General features: G+C 38.9%; 1 protein-coding gene across 14 annotated transcripts in view; it reads right to left on the bottom strand.

Annotated features, from left to right (window-relative positions):
• MYT1L (myelin transcription factor 1 like) overlaps window positions 1-14169 on the bottom strand; it is a 288588-nt gene that overhangs the window by 29715 nt on the left and 244704 nt on the right. For all 14 annotated transcript variants that reach the window (XM_088530569.1, XM_088530567.1, XM_088530572.1 and 11 more), the window contains one exon: window positions 2209-2271. In XM_088530569.1, the coding sequence (XP_088386695.1) occupies window positions 2209-2271 (63 nt within the window). The remainder of the gene's footprint in view (window positions 1-2208; window positions 2272-14169) is intronic.

Here is a 14169-nt window from a genome sequence, read left to right as displayed (position 1 = left end):
CATGGTCCAGCAAGAATGTAAGAGTGAAGTGAATTGAAAGCCCCACTGAACGGCAGAGCTCAGAGGATTCTGAGGAGTGGCACAAAGCCCAGGTGGAGGTCTGTAGCTAGCAGTGTACCCCAAGTCAATACTGTTCAACTTCTTCATCAATGACCTGAACGTTGAGACAGAGTGAGAGAGAGGCAGAGACTCAGTAAGTTTGCTGATGATAAAAACCTGGAAGGCAGTGCTGCCATTCAAAGGGACCTTGTCGGGCTGGTGAGTGGGGTGGAGGAACCTCAAGAAGTTCAGTACAGGGAAGGAGGTGCAGAGTCCTGCGCCTAGGGAGGAATAACCCCCATGCACCAATACAGCTTAGGGTTGACCTCCTGGAAAGCAGCTCTGAAAAGAAGCACTGGGGAATCTTGGTGCACAAGACTCTTTTCAGTGGTGGATGGATGAGCGACTGGATGAGGGGGAAAGGACAGAAATTGAAACACAGGAAATTCTGTCTGAACCTAAGAAGAAAACTTCTTCACTGTGAGGGTGACGGAGCACTGGAACAGGCTGCACAGATTGGTTGTGGAGTCTCAATCCTTGGAGATATTTCAAAGCCTTCTGGACACAGTCCTGGGCAAAACGCTCTAGGTGACTCGGATTGAGCAGGGGTGTTGGACTAGATGAGCTCCTCCAAACTCCATTCCAAACTAAACTACTTTAGTTTAGCTTTTGTAATATCAACATTTACAGATAAAACTAGATAATATCCTTCTGCTCAGGACGGCCAAGTCCTACAGTGGTCAGTAAACAATGTCCAGAGAAAGAATATAAAATCAGAGCAGATATGAAACGACATTTCCCTGCTAACCTTGCTAGCTTTTAGGCTTTTTTTTCATTTGTACATTTTGTCTTCTGTGCTATATTGTACTGCACCTTCTCTCAATCATATGTTTCTGGTTAAACAGATTACCAAATGCATGAAGATATATCTGAAATAGCAAAGTTCAGGCATATCTGCACCAAGCATATTGTGGTTGGACTCCCTGTGGTGGTAGAAGTGTGAGCTGATAAATCCGTGTTAAATATACATAGTAAAATGTAGCTGTAAATTCAACCCTCACTCACTTGAAAGTGTGATTTAATCACCTGTATCATGAAAGTGCTTTTAAAGCCTTCATTTTTTTTTCCTTTTTAATGTTATTTGTACCTTTGAGATTTCATTGTGCTTTACAGAAAAGTTAATTGACATTGTGATATGTGTTTTTTACAGTACATAAAGGTATAAAAGATTCTCAATCACAGAATCACAGAATGGTTGAGGTTGGAAGGGACCTCTAGAGATCATCTAGTCCAACCTCCCTGCTTCTCAGTGTTTACATTTTGTTTATATGTTGACTTTAAGCTGTTTCTGTCTCTTACTAGGAATACACTTAAACTGTTACTCGTTTAAGTCAATACTCAATTGAGTATTGATTAGTTAAAGTCAGTTGTAAATGTACAGGGACTTGTTGAGGCAAACAAAGATCAAGAAGATTAATATGCTTGGGAGTAAAGAGCCTTTGCTGCCAAAATGGAGGTGAGCTACCCTCCTAAACTTACAGTGGAGAGCTATTTAAAATACAGTGCAGTTCTTTACTGATTTTCAATTCTTACATAGTCACAAGGGCATGTGCTAATTACTCGGTATTTGTAACACTACCCTTATAGTAGTACCATAGGAATTTACTTTAGGGTTACCAAGAATATCCTGATTAGTAAGTGTGAATCTTCCTTTAAGAAATATGGAGACAGTCTACAAAGGATGGACAGGAATAATCAGGAAAAATAATCTGTGAAGAAAAGCTGCAGGAATTGGATTTTAGTCTAGACAAAAGTAAGGCTGAGGGAGACTAGATAAGTTACTTACGGTGTAAAGCAACTGAAGCTTATAAACACAGAAATGCTTTCCTGAGATAACAGGGAAGGGAGAAAAATGGACACATTGACTGCAAAGATTTTGCTAGATAATAGCAAAAATCTTCCTACGCATTTCAGTCGTGAGCTAGACTGAAATTGAGGAATGTTCTTTACAGAAGAGAAAGAAGAACAGTAGAACAAGTTAGACCAACATATGTCTGTATATAGAACTTGGTCTTTCCTCAGTGCTGAGAGAGGGAAGACGGATCTGTTGAGGCCCCTTTTAGTTCATTAACTGTTTCATTTAAAGAACAAAAACATCTCTCTGCATACCTTCGATGTGAAGCATAGTTTCCAGTAATATGTCCAGAGCCATCACACCCCGGCGTGGGACACCTACAATAATAATGAAAGAGATATAGAGAGGTGTTATCCATAGATAAGATACAACCATCCATTAAAAAACAATCATTGGCTTAGTCATCATTTCCACAGGTGCTAGCCCTAAGCTAAATCACACAAGCTTAATTACACATCAGAGACAAACATACTTTCTTATTTACAAGATGTTTTTGTTTGCTACTCAATACTTGCCTGCTCAAAAACTTTTAGGATACCTCTAGTATTGGTAGATTAGTGGAGACCTGCAAGGGCTAATCGGCAGCTGCCTGATGTCCGCTCACCACCAGAAATGAGTAGGGTTGACAGCAAATGGAATATCCCCATGACATATTCTTAGCTCAAAAACACAGCCAACATTACAAGTGAGCCATTTTTTTCCAGGATGGGTATTGCTCTAATCCCTCTGCACAGTGTATGAGGTGTTGGTGCATCATGGAGCTATCCCTCCGCTTCTTCGTGAAGTGAAGAAAATATCTGAGGAAAAGGAATTGTGCTGACAGGCAAGTTATGTTGGCCTTTTGTAGAGAATTGGTAACCTATCACTCCCAAACATCCAAACAAGCTATAGCAATTGGACAGAGACATCACTGATACAATCATCAGTGGAGTTTCTAATAGCTGAATGATGTTAGAGTCATAGAAGAAAAAGGCTGTTTTCTTTTTACATGGAGAAAATGATTGTGATCATTACAGAAAGAACTAAGTTATAATGTTAAGTGAAATCATTAGCTGGAGTTTGAAAAACTAGACTAAACCACAAGGAGGAAGAAGAATGAATTCATATTTATTTTGGAGAACAGACAAATCCTATATGTAGTTCAAAAACTGTCCTTTCTTGAGTATTGGTTCTGAATTTTAACCATGTGTAACAGCTTCATTTCAATAAAGTATTCCAGTTCAAATATGCATGTGCACAAATTCAGCTATTGCATTCTGAAACATCAAATTTCCCCAACACTGAATTCTCTGAAGTCCAGATTTCATGCAGATTTTGGCTTTCAACCTATACCTTCTTCAAAGCTCTTGTTCACAAACAAGTAAACTCTTGTCTCACAAAGGCATCTAAAGAGACTTGAAAATTTATTGAAATAAGGAGTTCAAGCAATTTGAAATTCAGTGCAATGGGACTGTCATGTTCCATTATGCTTAACTTAAGCTCTTTAACCTAATTATCATTAGCTACTTCTGAGGAGAAAATCAGGGCCAAAACCTCAAACACGATTAATATAGCCCTGAAAGAGATAAATTAAACTAGAATTTGTTAAATGGAGTTCTCATATGGTCTTCATATGGATCACTTCATTTTTTCCATAAAGAATATTAAAATAAGGTACCTACTTACACACATTCAGTATGTAAGTAGGTGAGATGTCTGGGATTCATTAGATCACAAAAGTTTCTCTTCTATATGACTAGCATACTAGGTATTTTGGAAGAGAAATCTGAACAACACCCTTAAAGATAATTCTCCTTTTCTCTTGCTTTATATGTTTCCCCTATTTGTGTAGTAAGCATCTGCAACAATGACTATCCATTACTGCATCTTTGCACACGTGTAAGACCATGATGCTGAAGGTCTACAAGGTGCAATTCTTAACACCTTAAGAACAATATACAAATTTGGCTTCACACACTACTCTTGCTGCTTATAGAAAGATTAAAATGTGTTTTGAGATCTGCAGAAAGAAGTTCTATCATTTCATGCCGTGCTCCTTTACCCCTAGGTATCTGCAGTGTTCTACAAAAATTATATCCTGCCTCAATCAAAAGTAAGTTTATCCCTGAGGCCTGAAGCTTCTAACAATCTGTATCAGAAGATATGAGAAGATAATCAATTAAAGGAATTGACTAAACTTCTGGCTTTAGTGGCCATTGTATTCAAATGAAGAAAAGAGATCAGAGAGATATCAATTTGTTCTTCTGCAATGTCTGAGATGCTACAAGGATTCCCTTTAATAGGGAACGAAGCTATCTGAAGACTCTGCAGACCATATCCACCATTTTCCTCTACAGACTCTTCAATCTTTCAAGGAAAAGCTAATATTGAAACCATACAATGTTTTTTTTTCTCATCATTTCCAAGACTTTTGCTATAGGCAGGCATTATTAATGGTATCTTAACAAACAGGATTTGAAACAGGATTTAGCTACTGTAACTAAAATCAAGTCTTAAAATAAGACCATTACAGCTCTACAGTTTGGACAGTCTTACATACTTTACAAACTGGCCTTTTTTGTGTCATTAAAAAAAAAATCTTATGCAATTGAAGGCAAAGAAGAAATCATCCTACTGTAAACTGATCTTGAGTATTCACCAAGGGCTCTGTACAGTTCACAACCATTTAAAATCATATGGTTTTGATCAAATGAGAGCAGTTTTTCTTATGTAGACTGGGATTTTATAAAGACCTTTTAGATCTTGATCAGCATTATATTTGTTTTCAAGTCTCATAAGCTTATTTCTAATCTAAAAGTAATGGTTGAAATAAGAGTTTAGTGCACTTGTTAAGAATGTTTTAAAACCCTAGAACATGTCTATTTATTTCTGTTCCCCTTCTATGGAAACTGCTTATAACCTCAATGAAATCTGGGATGCAGATATACAACATTCTGTTTCAACTACGAAGTTATCACAGTATTTATTTGCTATCCTAATTAGATTAGATAATCAGACAACTACAAGTCACTGTACCACTAAAACGGTGAGTCTACATTTTTGGAATGTCTTATCATACAGCTAGCACGTTCCCTGCTAGCCAGCTATCAACGGTTAGCTATAGACCTTTGAGTTGATCAAGTGTATGTGCAGCTAATAATGTTTGAAAAATGTAGGTGAAGGTGCTTTTAGGAGGCAAGTCATGTGAGACCCCTTTAAAATGAGTGGAAAAATTGATACACAATGTCCTCAATTACTTAAAGTCAACATAACTGGGCAGGATCAGAAGCTTATTTGTAGACCCTGAAGTTAGATGCTTATTTCAGCAAAGGAAATAGTTCAGCATTGTAAAAAGTGAAGCCACAAAGTAACTTTGAAGCCCAGTTTGGAACATATGACACCAGTATTCTATGTGAGTTCAGAGCTTGTCAATGGAGGGGAATGCACTTAGCAACTCCTCGATGTCCCCTTCACTTGACAGAACATTCCTGAGGAGTCTCTGCAGGATAAGAAGCACATACCCAAAAGCAGGAAAGGCAAAAGCTGCGGCAGTGGGATTCAGTATCAGGTTTGGATTCAGTAGCAGATATGAAGAACAGGTAAGCACCACAAGGAGACAAATACACTTAAGCAGTGCCACCATTTTTTCACACAAGAAAGAACTGACAGTTAGAAAGGGCTTTCAAGCAGCTTGAGGGAATTTAGGGAGATTCTTGTGGGCTAGGGACGAAATGAAAGTAGTGCTCAAGTGAGATCTGAGGTTTCTCCAAATACCTATAGTAAAATGTCTGGCTGCAAGATCAGCAAAGGACCAAAAAAAAAAGTCACATCACTGTAGCAATTATAAATAAGATGCTCATCCTAGCTTGATTTCAAACAGGGTGTTACAGAAGGATATCAAGACAAAACCTGAGTTCTTTTCTCCTCTTATTGTGTATAGCTTTGATTGACTTATTTTATAGTTGATTTAAAAATATATATATCTCAAGAGCATAATAATACAATGGACACACTTTGCAATACTTTTTTTCTTTTTTTTCTCTTATTTTTTTTTCCTTTCAGAGAGTTTACCTGACCTCTACTCAATGCTTGACTCAATCTTGGGCTGTCAGAGACTCTCTGTCAGAGATTCATGAGTGTCAGTGAATTCTACTTCTGTATCAGTCAAATCTCTTGTCTTTAAGGTTTGACAATGTTGTATATAAAAATCCAACTGGAACCCTTGAAACTAGAATTATACAGGCCAAAATTCAGTACAGCATACAAACACAATGTCAGGTCATAGAATCATAGAATCATCATGGTTGGAAAAGTCCTTCAAGATCATCAAGTCCAATCATAAGGTCTTCAACACCATCCCTGCTAAACCATGTCCCTAAGTGCCTCATCTACACCTTTCTTGAACACTCTCAGGGACGGCAACCCCATCACTTCCCTGGGCAGCCTGTTCCAATGCTTAACTACTCTTTCTGCATAGAAATTCTTCCTAATATTCAACCTGAACCTCCCCTGTTGCAACTTGAGGCCATTTCCTCTTGTCCTATTGGTAGTTATTTTGGAGAGGAGATTGACCCCTGCCTCACTACAACCTGCTTCCAAGTAGTTGTAGAGAGTGGCAGGGTCTCCCCTGAGTCTCCTCTCCTCCAGCCTAAATAATCCCAGCTCCCTCAGCTGCTCCTCATAATGTCTGTGCGCCAGCCCCTTCATCAGCTTTGTTGCCCTTCTCTGGACACGCTCCAGAGCCTCCATATCTTCCTTGTAGTGAGGAGCCCAAAACTGAACACACTGTTTGAGGTGTTCACCAGCACCATGTGTCATTGTAACACATGATTGCATTTTTCACTGATTTAACTTAATCACCAGAGACATTTTTAGCAAGTGTAACCAATAGAACTTTTCATCTCTTTGCTGCTCATCCCGCTTTCTCTTTCCCCTTCATCTATACCTTATGACAAAGCCTCTTTCTCTGCATATCAGGCTGATCATTTCAGCCCCACTGCCCTGTTTATCATTAAGACCTGGTTTTCACTAAGGCAAGGGCCCATTGGTGAAGTAGACTGTAGCTTCACATTCATTGACAAGTTTGGGCACTGTATTTTCTTCAGCTAAGCTCTTTGGGGATTAATAGTAGCCACATGCAAATAAGTAACAATAGTCACTAATCAGTATGAAGGATGCTGTCAATTCTGATTATGGCAAACCTCCCCTACGTCTTATTTTTGTGCTGAGGAAACTTGCTCTCATGGAGCTGAATTAAACCTTTAACTTATTTCACATTGGCCATGCCAAAAGCCATCAGATAGTAATTCTTTCTAAGACCTGCCAAGATATCCTGGTGTTCAATTGCAACAGGGAACTACAAAATATATTTCATAATCTGTTTTTAGCAGCCTGGTTTATCAATTCTGAGGAGGGAAGTTATTCTTTTGTGTGTGTTTTACAGCAGTTAGCACCCACTACACTTAGATGCGGTCTTCTCTTGAGCTTTAATACTGTAAGCAAACAAACACATATAAAAAACACAGTCTACTAGACAGAATACTTATCCTATGTATTACTAATGGAGCATTTAAAGCCCGTGTAGGTAGCCAGCCAAAAGAAAAAAATCATATTGAATTGAATGGGGAGTAAACTACTAAGTTGTACAAAAATTCAATCTGGATCTTCAGAATGCTGCAATTATGTATTTCCCACAGTTTTATTTTGACCATGCTGTCACTCTCCAGAGTAGAGATGTGATTTTCTGTTCAAGGTTCAGAAAGGGTAGAGAAATATAATTGTTTCCTGTGGGATTCTTTTCATAGTAGAGTGCAGAATTTTTTATCGTCTTGGGGTTCTCATGCATTTGAGATTCTGTTTTATTTGCCTGATACACCAGGAATGGAATTTACAGGTTGGAAGCCTGGAAGATAGACAGAATAACACTTTGCATTTCTGTCTTTCATCTGAAGATCTGGAAGTATTTTACAAACATTAATGGATACAGTCTCACAATACTGCTTTGAAGAAGGGAAGAATTTGGCAGAGGAAAACTGGGGCACAGAGAGGCTAAACGACTTTGCACAGAAGAATAAAATGGTGCTAAAAGAGCTTTTTATTCACTGTTCTATTTGCAGCTATAAAGCCATATGTCCTCTTAAATGACATGTAGATTCATAAACAAAATATTGTTTTTTCTAGCAGAATAATCCAAAAGCAAAAGGTTAGAAAAATCAAAATCTTAGAGATATCTTTCTGCAGTTCCCTAAATTGAATGGAAGTGTGAAAGAAAGGAAACTAGCAGAGAGGGCAAGAAAGGGGATGAAGGAGAAGCAGCTTTGTCAAATGAAAAAAAAAAAGAATTTATTGTAAGGTATGATGAGTTTCTTGTATGTCTGTGTCCCAGTGAATTTTAGACCTTGTCAAAAGAGATGCATTTGAAGCTCTTGACACACACGTCACTTTTTTAACTCCAGAAGAGGGAAAACAGAGGTAGTAGCAGAACACGTTCTCTTCCGGCTCCCTCTTATGCCACTCATCACTCACTGGCAGGTAATACATATCAGAGCAAGGAGAGAGAACATGAACAGGGTTGTGTGTTCCTGGAGAGAGAGTTTTTGTCCACAGGTAACAGTCAGGACTGTGGTTATTGCTATGAAGACACATATTTAGCAGGAACTGGACAGAAACCCAGAATTCACTTTGCTTTTACAATTCTGAGCAATCAGCAACCTTCTATAGCCATTACTCTCCCATCTATTTCTGTAAAAGCAACATGGAAGTGTAAATATCTCAATCTCATTTTCAGTGCCTGCCAATCTCTGACTAAGTATATGTGACACGGAGATGCTACTGGTCTTTGCACAGAAGAAAAGCTGTTGTCTTGAAATTCCAGCAGGAACATAGATGTTTTCCCTCCTTTTTTGCTGTTGTGTGCTACTGTGTATTTTTGTACCATTGCTTTGGATTTTTGCATTCATGAAGTGCTGATCTAAGCCTAGACAGAAACCTACCAGATTCTCATAGGTAATACATCTTATCTGTGCAATGAAAAGTTGTTTTCTTAGGATAGATTTTTTTTTCTTTTAGTTTTCCTAAATGAAACTGTAAATCTATGTACATTTCACCTGTCTTTATCCGCTGTTCTATTCCTTCCCTCATAGCTCTTTTTCTTTATTTTCAATCTGTTGTTCCCCTTTCTCCATTGTGGAGGAGGAACCTCTACTCGTCTTTGTTTTCTGGTTTGCTCTCCATCCGTATTCCTCTCCGGCGTTTTTTTTCCACATTCTACTGCTTCCTCTTCTGGATCCTTTTTCCTCATCTGTTACTTTCCTTCTTGTCACTGTTCAATTGTTTTCTCTCTCTCTCTTTATTTTACATCTTTTTTTTTTCTGTTCCTTTCAGCTGATATCTTCATTTTTGGTTCCTCTCTAATCCACTCCTCCTTTTGTTATGTCTAATAACCTTGAAGTCGACAGCTTCTTCGTCTTCCCTCCTCTTTGTTGTTTCTTTCCATTATACCTTCTTCCATCACACTTCTCCTCCTCTTTTCACGTGCTCGCTTTATCTTACCTAGTCTGCATTGCATGTGGCCCTCTCTCTTACCTAAAATATCTGGTTAGACATTGTGTCAGAGGAGAAAATATTGTGTTGTGAAACCTTATCATAAAACTTCTTGACTGCCAAGACACAAAGTCTTGTTCAGAAGTATTTCATGCTCTCCTGTCTAATAATTACTAAATTCCTTATAAGATTTATCATTGGCTTCAAAAGGAGCAGAATTGAGCACTTACTTACAAAACTTCCATTCAGAGCTCATTTGAATTGGTTCAAAAGACGGCAGAAATTCTGTTGAGCAGGTATGCAGATAGTGGATGTTTCCATCTGACATGAAACCCAATCTGTGGTTTCATGCTCTAGACGAAACCCATGCTCTAGGGTTCACAACTATACCTACCCAAGCATGTGTAATTAGACCCTTATAAATATCAAAGGTTCATAAAGATGCACTGTAAGCTGAAAATAAAAATTGAGTTAAATTTAGATGCATGTGTTAATTATTCCTTGTATTCAGCTGAACTAGAAGGAATACTTAATCACAGAAATGTAGTTTTAGGAAATATGCTAAATATTACTTTTTGATATGTAAAATTCTACTAATATTTCTTACTTAGCAGAATACTGCTAACAGCACAGACCTCATTGTGTGTAATAGGAAAAAAAAAGCTACGAAAGCATTAAGGAAGATGACTTGAGGAAATAATAAAAAAGATAACAACAACAACAAAAAAAGAAGTGATGGAATGCAAATAAGTAAATAAGGAAAAGTATGTTTTATTTTGTCAGATGCTCACTGGCATTGGAACCAGCACAGGCCCAGGAGGTATGAGTGGGAGATCAGGGAAGCCAGTTGGAGGCTTTGAACTGAGCCCTGTGAGAAGAAAACCCAGGGATTGGAAAGAAACGCTGCTACCACTGTACAGTCTTTCTACCTATAAGGGACAATGGCAAGACCGTGGAGCTAGTCCAGTCATAAGACTATAACAATTTTTACTCATAGACTTTGTGGAGTAATTTCAGTTTTGTCCATCTCTGCTGAGAGATTGCTCTGTCTCTCTTTGCCTCCAGAAATCCCCCACAACTGAGTGGTTCTAAACCAGAGATGACTGAATGCATGCATTTCTTCTTAGATTAATTAAATTAATTAATTCTATAACTAAATAGATAAAATATATATAAATTCCATAATTAAATAACTTTTTTTGCATGTACAATTTTTGTTTTGGTGTTCTTAGCTACTGGTGCTATCTGTACCACATTCCTGTATTTCTTGAACTGTGTGTGGGGGTGCGAAGGAACATGCTGCGTTTTTTAATTAAGCTAAAATGCAGCATGCTGGTGTTTAAACTATCACTGCACTCTCACAAACACAGATAACACATGATGCTTTTAAATTAATTAGATTGGTTTAGGGATAAATAAATAAATAAACACATGCCTGTGCCTCTGCATGCTGCCTGTCCTGACAGCAGTCAGGGCTTCCTCGCTTCCCAGCAACAAGCGCCAGGATGCTCTCAGACCCAGCACCTACTGCCTACTGTGCCAGCTGCCAACGGCCTGATGTGTGCCCAACACGAACCAGCTCCTGTGCACTCCCCAGGGGTGCTCCATGCACAGAAGCTGCCAGAGGGAAGCTGTGAATCGGCCCCCTCTCCGGGCGCCTTGCCCACGCTTCCTCTCCTGCCAGCATCGCCCGCCTCCGAGGCAGCACTGCCAGCTGCAGAGCCCCTCCGCCCAACCGAGAGCAGCTCCTGGCACCAGCGATGAATCCGTTCCAACATATGCAAATCCAAATGCTCTCTTCCAAACACCTCGTTGCTTTGAAAAAGCTTCATTTTTACTGTGAAGGAATAGCATAAAATGATCGAGGCATAGATGCAGAACGCACCAGAAGATCACAAAGGGAGAGCAAAGCAATGCAAGTTTTCTGTCTCCCAACAGCATTGCTTCAAGCTTGTGAAAGCTTGCTCAGAATAGAAGAAAGCGTGATTTTGAAACACACGTGCTTTTCTTGAGTAGTTCAGAATGGACACGTTTATTGTGGAAGAAGAGTGTCCTATTCTTGGTTAGTTTTTCAGAAGGGCAATCACTAAACTTTTCTGGCAAATTTGCCTTCCAGCCACTGCACAGCAAGACTGGTCCAGTTAGGGCTTGCCAAGAGGAATGACCTGAATTGTCTTGCTCCTTGTATGTGAAGATGAGTCAGAGAGAAGAGCTTGAAGAAAGTGGCACAGGTAGAGCATGTGGTATTCTTCATCTCAAGAGTCTTTTAGAACTGGTCTAACCTTTCTGTTCATAATGTCAATGGAAGTTTTAATACAAAATTAAATTAAAATTAATCCAAATGCTACATACTTCAAAAATGTATTCTTTAAAGTAGGGATTTTTTTGCCGTTGTTAATAAGGGACATAATGGTCTAGGTAGTACCTGATGATTGCCTTGATATCATAAAATTATCAAGAGCTGAATTCTTGAAGTGCTGTCTCTATGTTGTTGCTTCTTCCTACAGTCCATGCTCTGCCCTTTTGTACTTCCTGTATCTTCCCCTAGATGGAACAACTGCAAAAGGCTTTAGTGGGCACAGCAGCATGACCTTGAATCTGTCACTTGCTGAGAATCTCCTGGCAGTTTGGGGCGACTTTGATCTAGAACATTCAAATCAGTCAGAACCTCCACAAGAAATGCTCAGAAAAACTACCAGATTAGGCAGGTACTGCTAACAGTGGAGGAAACAAAAGTTTCCATATAGTTTGTGGCCATAACAATCTACTAATGTTGCTGGGAAGAGAATGGGTCCAACCCAGCACTAGCTCATTCTTAGCTATGCTGAATACCTATTTTTTATTTGAACAGAATGATTCAGTTTGTGCATTTGCAAATATTTCATCAAGAGAGGGACTGCAGAAGATCAGCAGAATAGAGGCAGTTGGAGGGGAAAAGGGGAAAGGAAAGGCTAAATGTGAAAGAAATAAAGGTTAGGAGCATTAACTAAGTTCACTTTTATACGCCCTCTTTTGTAATAGTTCATCTAATATCCATATGTAAGACAGCCTACAGAACAGGCTAGGATATTTCTAACTCTGCATAAATAAGCAACAACTAGGATCCTGGCCTGAGAGTCTTCTCAGTCGAGCCTGATCGCAAATCCATAAATGACTAGGGTTGTAAACAACTTTGATCATATGGGAAATATACAGCTTGAGAGCTCAAAAGTTTGAAAGTTTGAAAAAAAAAATCACAGGACAGAAAAAAATATGGGCCAGAATGCTCTTCACTCTATTACCAGCTTGTTTCTTACTCTCCTGTTTCAATCCAGCAATGAAAAAGACATTTTTTGGTGCTTATTCAGTAGGATAAGATAATTTATACATTATTTTTGTGTAAGAAGTTTTTTTGAGACTAATTGCATCTTAAGACTGAGAGAGATGTTTTGTTCCATATGCAGTCACTACGCTGTATCCATTAGCAACATTGAGAAATGTCTTTAGAAGTACAGCATCATAAAGTTACCAAACCGGACAGATTTTAAATCTCTTCTGAATGTATGTGTTTCTCCTTGAAAGGATGTGCCATCCAACAACAGGGACAGGCTAGCATTTCAAAAGAGAAGCAAACTCCCAAGGGTTTCACTTCCCCAGACAGCTAAAGCAGAGAGACTGCTTTCTGTTTTGGGAGGTGAAGAGTCAACAGCAAAGGAGTAAAATCCTACAGTTTTCATTTTATGAAAACAAGCAGCTTTTCCCCCGTAGGCCTACAAACATTTGTCAAAGTCCCAAGTGAGGAAATGTGAAAATACTGAATGTGTACTACATCAGACTGTGAGAGGCAGTCTGGTCTAGTGAGAACTCTAACGACTAAGGGAAATCCAGTTCTCTTACTGACTTACAGTGTGAATTTATACTATTTTTTTAGCAACTTCTCAGGCATGCTCTAATTTTGATGCTGGACTTGAGATTCTAATGTTCTATTTGTCTTGACTTTTGGATATGACTTCACCCACTATTTGAGGCCTAATTTGCCTCAGGCCTTCAATGTTAAAAAAGACTTAATGCCATATTGAAAATACTTAGTGTGAGTCCAGACACAAACCTCCCCATAAGAACAGGTTGGGCATGACTACAGCTATGTCCATGCATACAGATACTCCAACTTGTTACCTTGGTTGAAACTGGGCAGGCAAATCAGTCCCCCCTAAGAAGAAACACTTCTTAGAAGGATGCCATGTCTTTTGTACTTTTCCCAGCACTCAGAGAACTGTAAGCATGGAGCTGTATGTTCACTTATGAGGCTAGAGTGCTTTAATGAATGCCAAGGGGAGTGGGTTTGTTCATTCTTGAGAAGCATAAGAAGCAGTATTATTTCTGCCTGCAAATTGTACCTAGTAGCATGAAGTAGAGGAGGACTAGCCACAGTCTTCACAGAGATGCCCATTTGAAGTTTGAAGGATTGAGCAGCAGTGGAGATAAAGTTCAACATTGGAAAAGCCAAGTCCTTGTGAGGATTTTTTTTTTTTTTTTTTTTTTACCATCAGACTGATGAATGCTGGAACAGGTTGTGAGGTCTCCAGACTTGGAGTTATTCAAAACTCAACTGGAAAAGGTCCTGAGCAACTTTTTAACTAATTTTTGTTTGAGCACGGATCTGGACTAGATAACTTCGGGAGGGCCCTTCCCCTTTCTATGTGATTTTGTAAGTC

This window comes from Tinamus guttatus, unplaced genomic scaffold, assembly GCF_059628265.1.
Source record: "Tinamus guttatus ecotype Peru unplaced genomic scaffold, ASM5962826v1 Tinamus_guttatus_pri_ptg000383l, whole genome shotgun sequence".
Lineage (NCBI taxonomy): Eukaryota > Metazoa > Chordata > Aves > Tinamiformes > Tinamidae > Tinamus > Tinamus guttatus.
This window is presented reverse-complemented; position numbering and strand designations above follow the sequence as displayed.